This window comes from Oryzias melastigma, linkage group LG3 (assembly GCF_002922805.2).
Source record: "Oryzias melastigma strain HK-1 linkage group LG3, ASM292280v2, whole genome shotgun sequence".
Taxonomy (NCBI): Eukaryota; Metazoa; Chordata; class Actinopteri; order Beloniformes; family Adrianichthyidae; genus Oryzias; species Oryzias melastigma.
This window is the reverse complement of record NC_050514.1, coordinates 21443998-21460156: the sequence shown is the minus strand read 5'-3', so window position 1 is coordinate 21460156 and position 16159 is coordinate 21443998. Positions and strand designations below refer to the sequence as shown.

Below are 16159 nucleotides of genomic sequence, written 5' to 3'. Positions count from 1 at the left end.
ATTTTTTAATTAAAAAAACATAAAATTTGAAAAAAAAAAAATATATATATATATATAAAACCTGAAAACTTGAAATAAATCTTGAAAATTTGAAAAAAATAGTGAAAGGTAAAAATTACTGATGTCTATTTTTCAAGTTTTCTACCTGTTTTTTGGTCCACTTTAAGCTGATCCTTATTTGACCCCATACAACCTGCATGGCCTTTGAATGCACATGGAAAGGTTAACCCAGGTCAAACTTTGACCAATCAGGGACTTGGATGGGTTTGGTTTATGGGATGAACATGGAAATAGCGACGAGCCCGACAACTTCTGCATGGAGAAAAAGAAGCCCCTCCCTGCTTGTCCAGTGTGAGCATCAACGTATTATCAGAACATTTTTGAATGCCTGGTGTGTACATAGCTTCAGTCTTTAAACTGGGTATTAGAGGGACTTGATCTCACCTGCTTAGCCTACAACTGACTGATGTCTTGTCCACCTCACACAGGTACCCTGTTGCCAAGCCGACGAGGCGACCATCCTGGTCGCTCACTACAATCCGATCTCCACTGGTCAGTCCACAGTTGGTTGCACTCTGTAAAGGAGCAGATCTGGTCCGCTGGAACCGATGCAGAAAGACGTCTTCTGCCTGTGCTGTGACGGCATCCTGAAGCTGCAGATTCCCCATGCAGCTCCCATTCTTCTCACTAATGTCAGAGAGGAAGCATCAGCTTTAAAAGTGAAATACCTTTACAGTCTAACAAAAAAAAACAGCCATACCTGCTCTCAATCGACTGAAGCCAGATGTGCTTCCGAGTGTTCTTCGTTTCCATGGTGACCGCTTCCAAAAGGCAGAGCAGCAGCCAGTGAGAAAAATAGTTAAGGTGTTGCGGGGCCAGGTGGCCGGACTCCTGCTGCAGAAAGTCACGAACAACATCGTCGCGCAGATCTGCAGAGCTGGGATCCAGTACTCTGAGTGGACGATGAAGACGACGAGAAGGAGGAAGAGGACAAGCGGTGAGTGATAGGTAAAGTAAAAGGTAAAGCTTTGATGCAAATTTCAGTTTACTACCAGTAATGTTTTGAACTTTATAGAAATTTAAAATAACTTTTATAGAAACAGTACTGAAAAAGAAGCACCTCTCGTATAGAGCACAGTTGAGCTTCTGGGGGCAGTACTGGCAGGTCTGTCTGTTCGACAGGATGTCAGGAAGTCTTTGGAGGTTGCTCCGGTCTGCCCCTTTCTCCACACTGCTGTGAAGGTGATGAACCAAAGTGTTTCTCAGCTTCAGAAGCTCTGACAAAAGAGAAAAGAAGAAGATATGAAGAAGCAGCAGCGACAGAATTCATCTTTCTGCATCACATTTCCATGCTGTCCAGCAGAAAAACAATGTCAAAAACTTGTCTCATCATCCAAACTGCTTGCACAGATGCAAAGAAGGAGCAGAGATCATGTAACTGCGACAAGCACTGAAGAGAAGTGAAACTGCGACTCATTCACTGCATATCTTGTGGTGAGGATTCACAGCTGCAGCTGGCTGTGGGTCAGCAGGTGAGAGGTAACATTAGCGACGGAGAAACCAAAGCTTACTGAACCAATTATGTTAAAACGTTTTAAAGTTGTGAAGCATTTGACACATTAAAATAAGTGACATTTGTTGGACAGACTTCAAACATTGCATCAGCATGGAACAAAAAAGATCAGTGAAATTATGTGCGACTCTAAAATTGTACCCAGTGTCTTCTTGTCTGACACTCAGTATTTAGGGGTTGGATTGGTGGATTAAACCAGCCAATGGTTCCCGAGTGTAGCTGTGTCTGCAGCTCACCACTCTCCCAGGGGATAGGTCAAAATTTAGGTAAAGCAAACATACTGCAGGGCTCTAGACTAAATGTTTGCATTGGGTGCACTGGTGTACCTACATTTTTTTTGTAGGTGCACCGGCACAAAAGTTTGGTACATTGACCGTCTCGACCACATTGCATTTGACTGGGATGTTTTACATGGTTACTTTCCTTTTTAATTGCTGTCAATATTGGCATTAAGACTAGAAAATGATTAACTCACAAACTGGTAAACATAAAGCTCTTTATTTAAAACTCAGTTCTTCAATAATGATAAATTACATGAACAAGTTGGTGCTTAAAGACCCACTTCAATGAAATGTGTGTTTTTTGTGTTTTTAACATGTTATTGTAGCATTTAAAATGCTTCACGGAGCTGAAATTTAAACTAAAAAAAAAAAACTTTTATAGGTTTTATAGAGCTGATCAAGTATGACTTCATGGTTATGTCCTGAATGAAAACATTCTTTAGCAGCATGTTTGGGTCAGCAGTAACATCCATGTTTTGGTTTAAGGAGCTTCATGCAAAAACTGACAACATGAAGGACAAATGTCTTCATCCAATCAGTGATGGTTCTGCTTTCATTCCTTCTTTAACAGTTCATGTTAAGTTTTGAAATGTACTTTTGTTTTAAAAGCATTTCCTTTTTCTTTCTTTCTTTTTTTTAAATTGTTTTGGTTTGTGGAATTTTGATTTCTAAACTTCATGGATTTTTTTTTTGCTTTGTTTTTGTTTTTCGTTTTTATGATCGTTGAGATCTTCATAATGTTTTGCGTTGATGCATCCGTTTATGTTGTTTAACCTTCATGTCCACTGTAGTTAACCCTTACACAGATAATTTTGTAGCTACACCTAAATAACTGGCCTTTTGGCTTTTAAATCTTCAACCTTTTACACGATCACCATGAATCAGCAGATTCTGATGCGACGAAAAACGTTTTTTTTTCTCTTTTTATTCCTAACGTAGAGCTTTCATAGACATGTACAGTCAATGCACAAAGCAGCTTTTCTCTGTGGCAGTATCCATTGATAAATGTTGACTACGCAAACACTTAACAACTGCACAGAGGCTTGTTTATTCCGCTTCAGAATACGCTGGAATTACGTTCATTTAGTTAATGGTTGAAAAGTTAAAGAATATTTTGAGACTTTTTTTTTTCCATTTGCACCACCTGTCACCATCATTGTGACTCAAACTGAACGAGTCAGATGTGAATTCTAATGAAATATAAAATATGATCTTTCTTATTTGAGGTAGTTACACCTGCACACACATACAGGAAGGAGAATTTTGGAGTGATGGAGATAGTTTTTTTTCTCCTCACAGAACGGCTGGGTGCACTGGTATGATTTTAAGGCGCACCATTAATAAATCCAGTTGCATGTGCATTCTAGAGCCCTGTATACTGCAGTTTGCTTCGCAAGATTGGATAAAAAAGATCTTTAAGATACCCACTTTCCCACTTTTACAAAATAAATAAAACTGTGAGAAGCTTTTGTTACTGGGAGAAAGTGATCAGGTTTTAAAGTCAAATACATAGGAGATTCACACATTTTTATTTAGAAAAAGAATTCTCTCAACAGTTTTCACTACAAACTAATCACTAAACTGGTACGTATGAGTGGTAAAGATGTGCATGTATGGATGTCTTTATATATAAGAATGTTAGGTTTGTAAATCAATGTTTGATTGCAAATGCTGGTAGATGAAATGTTATACCAAACTCACCTAAATCCTTCCTCCTGTTTCTAAAGCCATAGAACAATAGCAACAATGCAAGCACAGTCTCCTCCTCTCCTAAACCCACTAAGGCAGGAAGAGTTCTGCCTCTTTGTAGAAGTTGACACATAAATAACCCCGGTGTAGGTAGCAGATGTGCTCGGCCTGTCAGATCGACTCGGGGGCTTGCTACTAGTGATGACGTCACACAACTGTAACAAACGAGTTGGCTAATTTGCAGTTTTTCTGTACTGAAACTTATGTTTAAAATACAGTTTATTTTTTTAAAAAAGAAAGGAAAAAGGTTAAACATTGGCAGGATGTATTTAGAAAAAAATACGTGCGAATAACTACTTTCTTTTTTTTATGTGCGACCAACAACAAGCTAGCATGCTACTCGCTAGCACCCACTTTAGCTCAGACATCATGCTTCCCAGCCTGATTTCTCTCTATTAAAATAACGATCATTATCCTGTGATGATTCCTCTCGATCGGATTATTTTGTTGTCAAGGTTTTTGCGGTTGATTGCAAATATTCCTTCTCCTTTTGTGATTCTTAACGTATTTGTTCGGACCTCCTCGGTTTTTTACTCGGGAAGAATCTGTGCATTGTTATGGCGGAAGTGTGTCATTCCCCGTGTCACGTGACAGTGGTCTAATGGTCTGGACCAATCACAATCTTACACGTCATCTATGCGCCAGCCCCCGAGCCGATCTGACAGGCCGAGCACATCTGCTACCTACACCGGCTTGATTTCAAAACTGGCGCGAATGGTCGGCCAAACGCATGTGATGTAATGGAGCTTCATTTGGTTAACTCACAAATGTGTAGTGAGCGCTCCATACGTCACATCCTGTTTGAAAGATCAATATAAAGTAAAGCTGCCCGCTCGAACCCAACATCACTGGTTAAGGTGTACCTCTGCGGTCCATGTGGCTGGGTGCTACAGGATACATGCTGCCGGTCTTCAGGTAAAGCAGGAGACCAGCTTCAGGGTTGTATCTCTCCATGCTCATTAGCGTGTACAAAATCACCTAAAAATAAGCCCATGAAAACATCTAAATAACCACAATTATCACCGTGATCCCATCCAGTTATGAGAGCAGTCCACCAACCTGACTGCGATGCTCAATGGAGTTGGACTCCTTTCCAGTTTTTAACTCCAGGGGGAACGTCTTTTCTTCCGGACTTCTGCTGCTTCGTGGTCTTTGGATTTGAACCCGAGCCGTTACGTCAATTTTCCCTTTGAGGCCAAACCTCGGAGACCAGACGTTCTCCTCGATATCTGCCAACTCTGTCACCGTGACAACGGCGTTTGAGTCCTGGCACCCACCTGGAGCTTGACGGGAGTTTAGACTGAGACCAGGACGACAAAAGAACAACGTTTTAAAAAAGGTCAACCTTTTTTCTTTAAGATCAAAAATTCCAACTGAACCTACATTTTGAGACCGATGGGCTTTGGCTTTGAGGAGCTGAGGTATTCGCCGGCCCAGTTTTCCAGTGAGGGCAGATAATCGAGCAGTTCCTGCTTCATCTCCTCCTGACTCACACCCAGAGTATACCTGTGAACACCAATAATAATCACACAGAATACAATCAGGTTTCTAAAAATGTCTAAAGAGTTCAGCAAGCTTCAACATCTCAAGAAAAATGAAATAAAACATCTGCTTTGTTCACACAAAATAAACGCAGCCTGCTGCACTCTAATGTTACTCACATGTCTCCCAAGTACCGAGGACTGTGCAGAGCCTCATCTGCCAACTTTGATAGTTTCTCCAAAGAAAAATCCTTGGCTTTGGCTGCTCTCTGGAAGACTTCATGGACCATGGTCCCATTCAGCATCTGCTTGGAGCCACCATCAAAACTCTGGAAGGAGAAGAATGAAAACACTGTCAAAACTGCAGTCTTGCAATACCAATTATTTGAAAATATAATAATTTACAACAATGACCAGAATTGGTGTTTCCAGAAAGTGATCATCTGTTTACCTTGAACATTTCTCCCAGAACTGCGCGCCTCATGCAACGGATGGAGTTGGAAATGCTGGTTCCTGAAATAAGACTGTCAGGCTGCAAAACCAGGAAGCCTTGATCCCGCTCCACTAACCAGGTCCCAGCGTCCGAACGACCCTCCAGATGCACCACATCGCCACGCCTCACAGGCGTCGTCTCCCTGGAAGCAGCAGGAGCAAAGAATGAAAGCTTAAAATCCCATGAAAGACATTTAACAAAAATAGGACACAGAAATACAGCATCCATGTGTCATACTATTTTTAGCATTAAAAAAATATCTATGATGTCATTAAAAACAAGAAATCTTGTCCTTTTATAATTTCTGAGAAATTTTTATTTATGTTTTATTTTTCTGTTTTTGGACAAAGTAATGTACAGAAAATAGAAGCACTACCATCCATCTTTTAGCAAACACGTCTCTGTTGGATGCTGCGTCCTGGAAGATGTGATGATGAGCTTTTTGTAGCCTGGACCGTCCTCGACATCCACAACCCAGTAGCGATTGTTTGGACCTCCGGAAAGGATGACGTGGTCTGGTACCTTACTGTAAAACCAAAACGTTTTGACCCAACCATGAAAAAACTCCAGTTTCTTTATCAGGTTAACCAAGATACAGTAAGGACACTTTAACTACACTAGGGTATCTTCAACTTTAGCAGAATAGTAATATGTTAGTGTGCTAATATGCTCAGGTGTTTCTTACCGAGGTTTTTTAGGTTTATCCTCCACACAGTCCATTTGATCCATCTGTTCCATAAACCAGCTGTCATCAAAGTCCTCCTCTGGAGGATGGGTAGATGCTGATGCTGTATCTTATTAATCAGGAGAACAAAGAAAATGTACAAAAATTGCTCCAAAACACATTAGAGAAAAAAGGATCACAAATATATGTGGACGGTGATGTTAAATATGAAAAACATAAGAGGAAGTTTGCATAAAGAGACCTTTTCTATGTAGTTCCACTGAGTGTTAAATTTCTCAAATTCAACTTTTTTCAGTGGATTAAAACAATATTGATGTGAACATAGTTTTAAATTAAAAATCATCAGCTTCCTTTGTTAGATAAATTTGTTGGTTTTATAAAAAAACATCCACTATCCATCTTTTAAACCTGCTAATTCCCTTTCAGGGTCACTGGACACTGACTCAGCTACTGTTGGGTGAACGGGTCACCTCACTGTCACACAATGCACACTCACATGCACACTCACATGCACAATCACATGCACACTTTGGGGCAATTTAGAATCTTCAGTTAACTAATGAAGCATGCTTTTGGACTTTAGGAGGATGCTGGAGTGCATGGAGACAACCCACACATGCACCAGAAGAACATGCAAACTCCACACAAAAAGGATCCAGTCCAGATTGAGAAGAGAGAGTGCTAACCACTACACCACTGTGCACCTCATTATCATACTCAAATTGTCCAATATTTGACACATAATGGCTGATTTTCGTGAGTCGTGTAGAATGAAGCACCTGCAGCTCCAGCGTGTTCCTGATGTGTTGACTTCTTGTTTTTATCTTCATCCATCTCCTGTGTTGTTGTGGTGTATTTTTCTTTTGGCTCAACCTCCTTCACTGGGATTTTGCTCGAAGATTCCTTCCCACTAGAGAAAGGAATGCATGCATTCTGCACACTACAGTGAAAGGTTTTCTTGGTTTGACCCTCTGCTGCTTTCATTTCTGTTATCACAGTAAAACTAGAGTCTTTCCTGCCCTGCTCCTCCTGATGTTTTCTCTGGTCCTTCATGTGACGATCAGAACTAATCTGCAAAGTGGATTTGTTGGTTTTATCATCAGAGAGCACCTTCAAAAAGTTACTAAAAGGCTGCAACTCCTCCTGGGTGCTACCTGAGACCTGGACTGCAGACTTTTGCATTGAGTCGTTCACCATTCTTGCCTTCTTTGCCATGTAGGAGTCCTCACCAGGATTGAAGAGTCTCTTCAAAGAGCCAGACAATCTCCCATCTAACTTTGTTGATCCTCTCTTTTCATTACTCAACCTCTTTATTCTCTGACTTTTAGAGCTGGGGCTGCGACAAATGGGAGACAGCTGGCCGAGGTTTGCCACCTCTCTGCTGGGATCCTGGTTTTCCTCTTTGGGGGAAGTGGAGCATGTAAACCTGATCTGACTATTGGGGGTTTCAGGAACCAAAAGCAGAAGGTCTGGAGAGGAAGGAAGAACATTTTCAAGATCTCCAGGCATGTTTCTCCTTGATGGAGAACGACGTCTCAGCAGGGAACTTTTATGATGTGGGTTTTGGGGCCCGGCCTTCCCGAATGCACAGACAGAGTTGTATGGTTTTAAGGGAGACGGAGAGACCTGAAAATGAGAAAGTTATAGATTTTTTTAAACAATAAAATGTCAATATCAGGCATTACATAGAGGGAAAAACAGGAATACAGAAATTACCAACTGAATATATAAACATCAAGAAACTCAGTTTATTGTTCAAGAGTCTTATGAAACTCAACCACAAAGATTTTAAACGTAATTTAACATAAATAAATGCAAAGATTTGTTCTCCAGGGATGTGGTTTTTAATATTAACAAAATATATCAAAACTTTATAATCTGTTTATTTATCTATACTTAAATTTGCATTGATGATAAATTAATAGGGGTGTAACAATTAAGCAATTTCCATCTTGTAATCCAACCAGATCGATCTGTCTGAAGCAGAATTGAATCAAATTATAAATTTAAAAATAATTCCAAAATAAATAAATCAATTATCAATATTGGAAAACACAATTCATGTTGAGACACGGTAAGTTTATTTTAATATAAGGTAAAAACAACTAAGGTCCATCACAGCAGACAACACGCATGTGATGACAATAACAGATGATCAATCCATCATTACAGTCCAATGTGTGAAAAACAGAACTTTGCAAAGACAAGTGTGATAAAATGTTCTAATAAAGTTCTGCTTGTATTATTTTGATGGGGGAAAAACAACAGTGGGCAGAACTTTATAGAACTAAAATGGGAATTAATTCTTGTTTGTACATATATTTTTCATTTGATTATCTTGCAAGAAATCCAAGGAATCTGGAAAACTTCACCTGCACCGTTCAGGACAACGTATTTATCTTTAGATTGAATTTCTGGCTAAAGCTGTCCAGGATCGACTTTAGGTCAATGAATCGGATCGTTCAAAATGAACCAATATCGATTATGAATCTGTCTGGCAGCTGCAAATTTTTTAATTTTTGAATCGTTACACCCCTAGTTAATACACAGAGACTATTATTATTATTATTATTATTATACTATTTAAACTCTGTTTTGCAGCCTAACTGTATTTTGGTGTTTGCTGAAAATCGTCTTAATCTTAAGTCTTGACACCATATTTTTGATTCAAAAACTAATAATGATAACAACAACTTGTATTCAAACTTAAGAGAAAAACAGCTTACCTTCTGGTCTTTTGAAGAAAAAAATGCTGAAATGTTTTGTTGTCCTCCAGGTTTCCCTGCAGGAATCTGTCAGAAATAGTTTAAACACACATTATTCAAACACCTGCTCATACGGTTTAATTAAAGACAGTGGACGCAGCTGTAAAGCCAACCCAATAAAACGGTTATAGTTTGTTTCTTTGTTTAGTACTGAGCAGACTCACCCTGTTCTTCATTTTGGTCTTTTTCATCTTGAATTAGATTACGCACTAGCCTGCTTTTTGAACTAAAATATCGACGTGTCTACACGGCTAACAGAGAGGTTTTGGGACATTAAAAGAGTTTGTTTTATTATCAGTTCAGTAAGAGCGTTAATAATGTCGTGAATAGACGCATCAGCCTGGACAAATAAAAGTAAAACGCGCCGCATATCCACGGATACGCATCTTAACCCGAAGAAACGGCATAAATAGCGACTTAATTCAAAATTTGCACGAATTCTTCATTTTAGTTGAGCCGCCAAATTTTCTGTTTCGCGGAACGGAAGTCGCGTCAACGGAAATGATCCAAACTTACTTCCGACTTTGCTCACTTCCGCTCACTTCACCAGGATGACAAAATAAAAGACATGTAAATAAAAATAAAAAAAATTACAAAAAAGTGCTCTTAATAAAATCACATAATCAAATGTCAGATTATGCAATGATAATGGCTTCAAATATAATTTTTTAAAGTTTCAAACGTCAATTGAAGCCACTTCTACCCATTTTAAGGTAATTGTAAGGTGATTCAACAGAAATGCCTACTGTTAATACATATCTGTTTCATTTTAGTACAGTATTTTACGTACAAAATAACAAAACCACATGCCCACCACAGAGCTTCTAATGATGGACAGCTGAAACAAAAGTTTTGACCCTTCTCATAAACAAAACGATCTTTATTTATTTGCCTTATTGTTATTATTACTTTTTACTGCATTTTAATATTGCTGTTTGATATTTGATAAAACTTGCTTGATTAAAAAATGTTAGTATTTGTTTTTTATATTGTGTGTTTTATTTGTGTGACCTGCACATATGTTCAGTTTCTCTCAATTTTAGGAAATTTTACCTTTCCCTTTAAATTGATTTTCAGACCAGAAGTAACATTTGTAAAATTTGTTCTTGAATTGAAAATCTTTCTTATACATTATAGAATGAACTAAATATTTCTAAAAAAGTATTCATAATCATTGGCCACATACCTCTTTCCATCGGCTACAAAATTCCAGTTTATCAGGATAATTCCTTCTTGAGAACTGTATTTTTTATTTTGTATTCTTTTGTAATTATTTTAAAAATCAAATGAGAAAACATACAAACACATAATTCACAAGTCAGACTTATTAAGATTCAAAGGCATGATAAAACAGTAAACCTTACTTAGGCATGTTTGAAGAAAAAAGTAGAAAACTGCCAGAGGGTTTTCAAAAGTTGTTTGTCCTCAAGTCTCAAATCATGTGAGATTTAACTCTAAAACAAAAGGCTCCTCCAAGCTTTTTGAAACAAATGTCTTTTTTTTTAAATGCTCAAACAGATGTGCAAAGGTTGCACAAATATTTTTCATTTAAAAAATCTACAGAATAAAAAAAACTAACATTAAATAATATTGTTCAAAATTATTGAAAAAGTTGTTTTCTAGTATGATTTGCAGTAAATGTATATCAAAAGGCTTAAGTTTTAAGGTTTATCTAACACTTAATGGATTTCCGATGATTAAAAAAAAAGATTATTTTCATAGATGATTTGTAGCCACCCTTCTAATTTGTTCTTATTATGTGGAATGTACTGTAAAAATGTGTTTGTACCATCTGAATGGACTTTATTACAAAGAGAAATAATGAATATGAGCAATGAAGTCTTTTGAATATTTATAGAATAAAATGAGATCAACACAAGCATGACGTACTGGATGTAAAAGTAAATTATTGAAAAGCAATGGGCATTTGTAAAACATAGAGACAAGCGTTCAGCTCATAAAGTAGAAGTAAAATAAAATTATATAAACAAAATGTTGAAATGAGAAGTGTACTATTTGAGTGATACTGTGTGTGTTCTGTATATGAATTGGTATTTAAGTGATGAGGGGTGGATGACTCCTCAGATATTATGAAAATTGAGTCAAAGACTTGACGTTTGTGATGATAACATTAATCTTTACTCTGACCACTGAGCAGAGACTAAGTAAACGACAGACTGCGTTCCTCACCGAGTGAATTTGAAGTCTCCTTGTCCAGTTCAGTCAGCCGAGAGGGGCAGGATGATCCAGAAGTGGGATTTACGACTCCCGTGATCCTCAGCCAGTAGAAGAAAAAATGAAGGTTTCTTCACAAGGAAAGCCTGTTAGGTCACTCGGATTCTGGAGTGGTGGAGTGACATCTTTAAATCAGCATCTGTTAGGCGTTTGTGACCAAAAATTGTGATTTAGGTGTTGTGAGATGTTTTTTAAATAAAAAACGGAGGGATATAAATAAATTGAAATGGAATGGAAGCAAAATGTTTACTAAAAAAAGGAATGATTCAATTTAAACAAAAAAATACATATATACGCGCAAAACTCTGGAGAATTTGAACTGAGGTGAACTTAGTTTGTCCTCAAACTTTCAAAGCGACAAACTGAAAACCTCCAACAGAAAACTGACCTGCTTGGCTCATGCAATGACTTTTAAACCTCTGGGGAAGACAAGTTAAACCAGTCAATACTTGAGTTGGAGTTTTTATGACCTGGTGTGGTTATCATTTTCCAATGAATTTGGACATGCAAATTTCTAGGGTGTGCTCTAACACCCTCTGATAGTGGCTTTTATTACACTTGATCAAATATAGGTGTGGGTTTTCCTTTAAAACAAAGTTTGCATGAGATCTTTCATGTGTTTATGTTACAAATTAAAGTCTACTCTTAAAAATGATTAAAAGCATTGAATGTTTGAATTTGCAATAATGATATTTTCCAGATCATAACCAGAATCCCAGGCTATAGTATACCATAGACAAGTTTTGTTTCTGTATCGTGGAAATATATATAAGAAAACATACTCAAAAAGGACAGATATGTAGTCAAAATTTGTCCAGCTACATGCAAGAAAACAATCACAACACAATGGTTTAGAGCCAGTGAAGGGTGTGACAAAGAGGCAGAGGTGCGGAAGCAACCCTCCACTGATATCCCATCATCCTTTTGTTTACACTCTCTCCCGCTAGCTTACAGCCCCTTACTAGCCCAAGCTAATATTAGCGGCGCAGCAAAAACAGTGAGCAATATGGGAGCTATCCAGCCACGGGAATATTCAAGGAACATAAAGATATTAATGAATGCATCAGAGTAGCTTTCCATCAGCTTAGCTTTCTAATATTGTTGGAGGATTTAAGTGATTTCTATTGGTTTGAATATGTTTTTGCTGGTTGTTGTTGTTCTAATGTGTTTGGATTAATGTTCTATTGCTGATTAAATATATTTATGTATTTTTGCATGTTCTTGAAGAAAATATGTATGGGTCAAAACAGACCCATAACACAAAAGAAGTTACTATAAGGTTAATCATTTTTAAAATTGAAAAATAGATCAAGCAAATTCATTTCAAGGATGTGTTCTAAACTCCATTCAAATAACTCAAACTTTCTTACACTTTTATGATTCTCTTAAGGTTATTTTTTTCTGTTTTTATTGAAATCTAGAGGCTTGCTTGTTTTTTTAAATCCCCCAAAACCCACAGAAAAAATAATAAAACCAATACTTCCATGGATAAGGAACCCAACAAAATGGCAACGGGTTAATGTTTTTAGTGTATTTTAAAGATAATTTAAGACATGAGTTGAAACTGACTCGTTAATACCGTGGATGGTAACATTAAAAAAAAAAAAAAAACCTGACAGATTTATTATCATTCTGTCTGTCTAGATAGGAATAGTGTATTCCAAGAAAATTGAATCAAGAAAGAGGTTAATTCCAGTCAGCTGGGCTTTCTGGGAGCATCAGTGAGAGTTTTAATGCAGTTGTTTCAGGGCATCTTTGCTTCAACCACTGCACATTGACAGAAACTGCATGTTAAATCTGACAGGAGATACTAAGGATCTCTATTAATTAGAAAAACCAGGAGGCTTGGAGTCATGACCAAACCCCTGAGCGTTCCCGTTTGCGGCGGACAATGGCGGCCACGTCTTGTTTGAGGGTGAAAACAATCAGCTCCAGCTGCTCTGAGAAGTCTCTCAGAAGACGACTCTGCTCGTCTACAAACAGTCTGAGCCCCACGAGGTCGAAGTCCTCCTGCAGAAAACATTACATTTTTGACTGCATAACATGGGAATCGCTTTAGTAAAACATATATATGATACAGCTCCAAGAACTTTCTTCAAGTGTCTGTGATGTTGTCAACCATAAATACATACACTAGGCCTGTGCCTGCGCAGACGCTGCAGCTGACCTCTCACTGAGGTCATACTGTGGTAGAAAACCTTAAGAGCGCGTGCAAACTCTGCATCACAACTGGGACGTAACGATCGACTGCGAACACCCTCCAAACCTAAAACAAAAGAGTCAGGGTGCAAGAAGGAACAGCTTTCAGAGGCGATCAGATTTATTTCCTTTACTGTTCTGAAATAAAGCAAACACAAAATGGATGTGTTATATTTCAGTTACCATTCCTAGCTGAGTTGAGTTGTTCTCGTAGATTGTGATTCTCTTTCCTCAGTGAAGCGTTGATGCTCTTCAGCTCTTCCAAGTCCTCCTGTAGAGCTCTCATCGAGTCCACAGGCTGCAACACGCACAGACAGGAGAACACTGTTGGAACCATTCTAGTAAGAAAGGAAAACCCCTAAACACACCAAGATGGGTTCTCTGATGGGTGTCTGCAAATTTATAATCAGTCAGTTTTCCCATCACTCTAATGAAAATAGCTTTTTTAGTGTTTTTAACATGTTCTTCTAGCATTTTGTCTCATGATGGAGAACAAATATAAAGACAATTTTGATTAAAATTGCATTTCTGAGTATTTCTTAATTCAAATCATTGTAAATTAGGAGCAGATAAAAATGCTTTTTGAAAAAGATATATGTGACATAGAAAATAAAGCGGGTATGCCACAAGCTCCCTGCACTGCTCCATTCTGATGCATCCACTGGTAGACCACTAGATCCAAGTACGTCTTCCACGTGTACCTGGATAGCTCCAATATTGCTCACCATTTTTGTTGCACCGATAATGTTAGGTTGAGGTTATGAGGAGCTCTGAGCTCGTGGGGGATGTAAACAGAGAGCTCTCAGCATTTGGGAAGGGTTGTTCAGCACCAACAGAGGTGAATTTCTGCAGAAACTTATAAACTAATTAAAACTCTGCAGAAACTATGTCCTAGAACACATATTGATTTTAAAAGATCACTTGGAACGCTTTTAGAAAAGGGGAAAAGATGACTCTATAGTGGGACTTAAACAAGTGACAATCATTCTCAGAATCACAAAAAGCAGAGGAGAGTTTCTCAGGAGTGAAAAAAAAAATTGTGGAAATAATTTTAAAGGTTAAGGGTATTTTAACCTCTCCTTATAGCATGAAGCTCCTGTGATTGAAACAGCGCACTTTATTAAGAAGTTCAAATTTGTATCAAAACAAATTGATGGTTTGATAAATGATTAACTTTCAGTGTCTATTTCTGAACTGCATGAATTCCCACAGATGGAAATTTAACTTTAACTTAGTACAATCTGATTTCTGTATTGCTTCTAGTTGTTGCTCTGGGCTGCTTTCTTACTGTAGCTTGTGGTGAACTGTTTTGATCAATGATTGTGATGCCCTCAGCCGTCACTGGTTCTAGAGAAGACCTTAGGTCAGAGCATCCCTCTGAAACAGAAGACCAACTTTAAGCAGCTCCTCCTCATTAAATTGACAGATTCTTTATCTTCTAAGTGGTTACAAGGGATAGCCTTTGAAACTATATCAGTACCTCATCAATTGCTTTTAATCTAACTTAAAAAAGTACATTAATTTTTACAATTCATCTTTACCTTGAAGTCCCCAGAGTTCGAGCACCACAGCACTGCTCTGGAGGTAATCTAGTAGACGTTGCGAGGTGTGCAGAGAGGCAAAGTGAACCCTGTGATCTAAAAGGGGATTGACATTGTGCCACACGGCCGGAGTGTAGAAAGGCTGGCTGCAGTCAAACAACTTGAAACTGTTAGGATGGAGAGAGAATGCTCTATGAGAAAGTAAAGTGTTCAAGTCAAAATCTGCTTGGTTCAAACAAGTACAACCACAGAGCTGAAATACAGGCTTCAAATGGACATAAACCAATCAAGGTATCACATGACTACACACTTTGTGTCAACTCAGCACAACCGTTGGGTAGTGCAGTGCTGACAGAGCCACAAGAAGTTGATTCCTCTGCATTCTTGGCTTCACTCTTGTACTCTTTCACTGTCTGTGCTCACAGATAACTTCTATTCAGGAGGAAGTGGCGTGCTTTAGGCAATCAGTGCATGGGGCAAGCACCAGAGCATTCACCNGTTGGGTAGTGCAGTGCTGACAGAGCCTCAGGAAGTTGATTCCTCTGCATTCTTGGCTTCACTCTTGTTCTCTTTACTGTCTGTGCTCACAGATAACTTCTATTCAGGAGGAAGTGGCGTTTACTCCTACTGGCAACAACATTCGTCACATGTCCACCTCACCACACCATTATCCCGTTCTTGAGACCAGGGACTGGTGCTTTGGCACACTTCTACTTTAGGCCTGCTTTAGGCAATCAGTGCATGGGGCAAGCACCAGAGCTTTCACCCAAATAACCATATTTTGGGGCTTGATGCACTCAGGTGTGGCCCGACTTGTGTGCTGTGGTAAGAGCCAATGTCTATTTCTACAGATTGTCATTGTCAACAGCAAATTCGTATTCTCTCACATTACTATTAAAATGTCTAAATTTATTCTATCAGAGACAAACACACAGCCTCCGGTGCCTTACCCGATCTGAACTCCTCTATTGTGGACCTCTCTGATCCATCTCACGCCACAACACTGGTCCAGGACCAGCTGGAAATCTAGTCGTCGACCCAGTGCTTCAGACGGATCGATCAGGATGTCATCCTCTCCGAGAGGGCTGGAAAGTGGAATTTGGTTTTGTTACCTTTGTTTTGTCTGAGCATGTGATTGAACATGTGTTTTATATAGG

At 38.5% G+C, this 16159-nt stretch overlaps 2 protein-coding genes across 2 annotated transcripts in view; both read right to left on the bottom strand.

Annotated features, from left to right (window-relative positions):
• dna2 (DNA replication helicase/nuclease 2) overlaps window positions 1–9862 on the bottom strand; it is a 15318-nt gene extending 5456 nt beyond the window's left edge. The window contains 13 exon segments of the mRNA XM_024295633.2: window positions 419–687; window positions 761–952; window positions 1121–1277; window positions 4467–4581; window positions 4663–4903; window positions 4987–5109; window positions 5265–5413; window positions 5536–5719; window positions 5954–6103; window positions 6263–6371; window positions 7042–7888; window positions 8989–9054; window positions 9192–9862. Coding sequence (XP_024151401.1) covers window positions 419–687; window positions 761–952; window positions 1121–1277; window positions 4467–4581; window positions 4663–4903; window positions 4987–5109; window positions 5265–5413; window positions 5536–5719; window positions 5954–6103; window positions 6263–6371; window positions 7042–7888; window positions 8989–9054; window positions 9192–9218 — 2629 coding nt within the window. The 5' untranslated portion in view covers window positions 9219–9862.
• Window positions 9863–12944: 3082 nt separating this feature from the next.
• Window positions 12945–16159, bottom strand: part of kif28 (kinesin family member 28) — a gene marked incomplete at its 5' end in the record, with an annotated part of 9513 nt that continues 6298 nt past the window's right edge. The window contains 6 exon segments of the mRNA XM_024295567.1: window positions 12945–13272; window positions 13395–13528; window positions 13645–13759; window positions 14750–14838; window positions 15003–15169; window positions 15953–16087. Coding sequence (XP_024151335.1) covers window positions 13114–13272; window positions 13395–13528; window positions 13645–13759; window positions 14750–14838; window positions 15003–15169; window positions 15953–16087 — 799 coding nt within the window.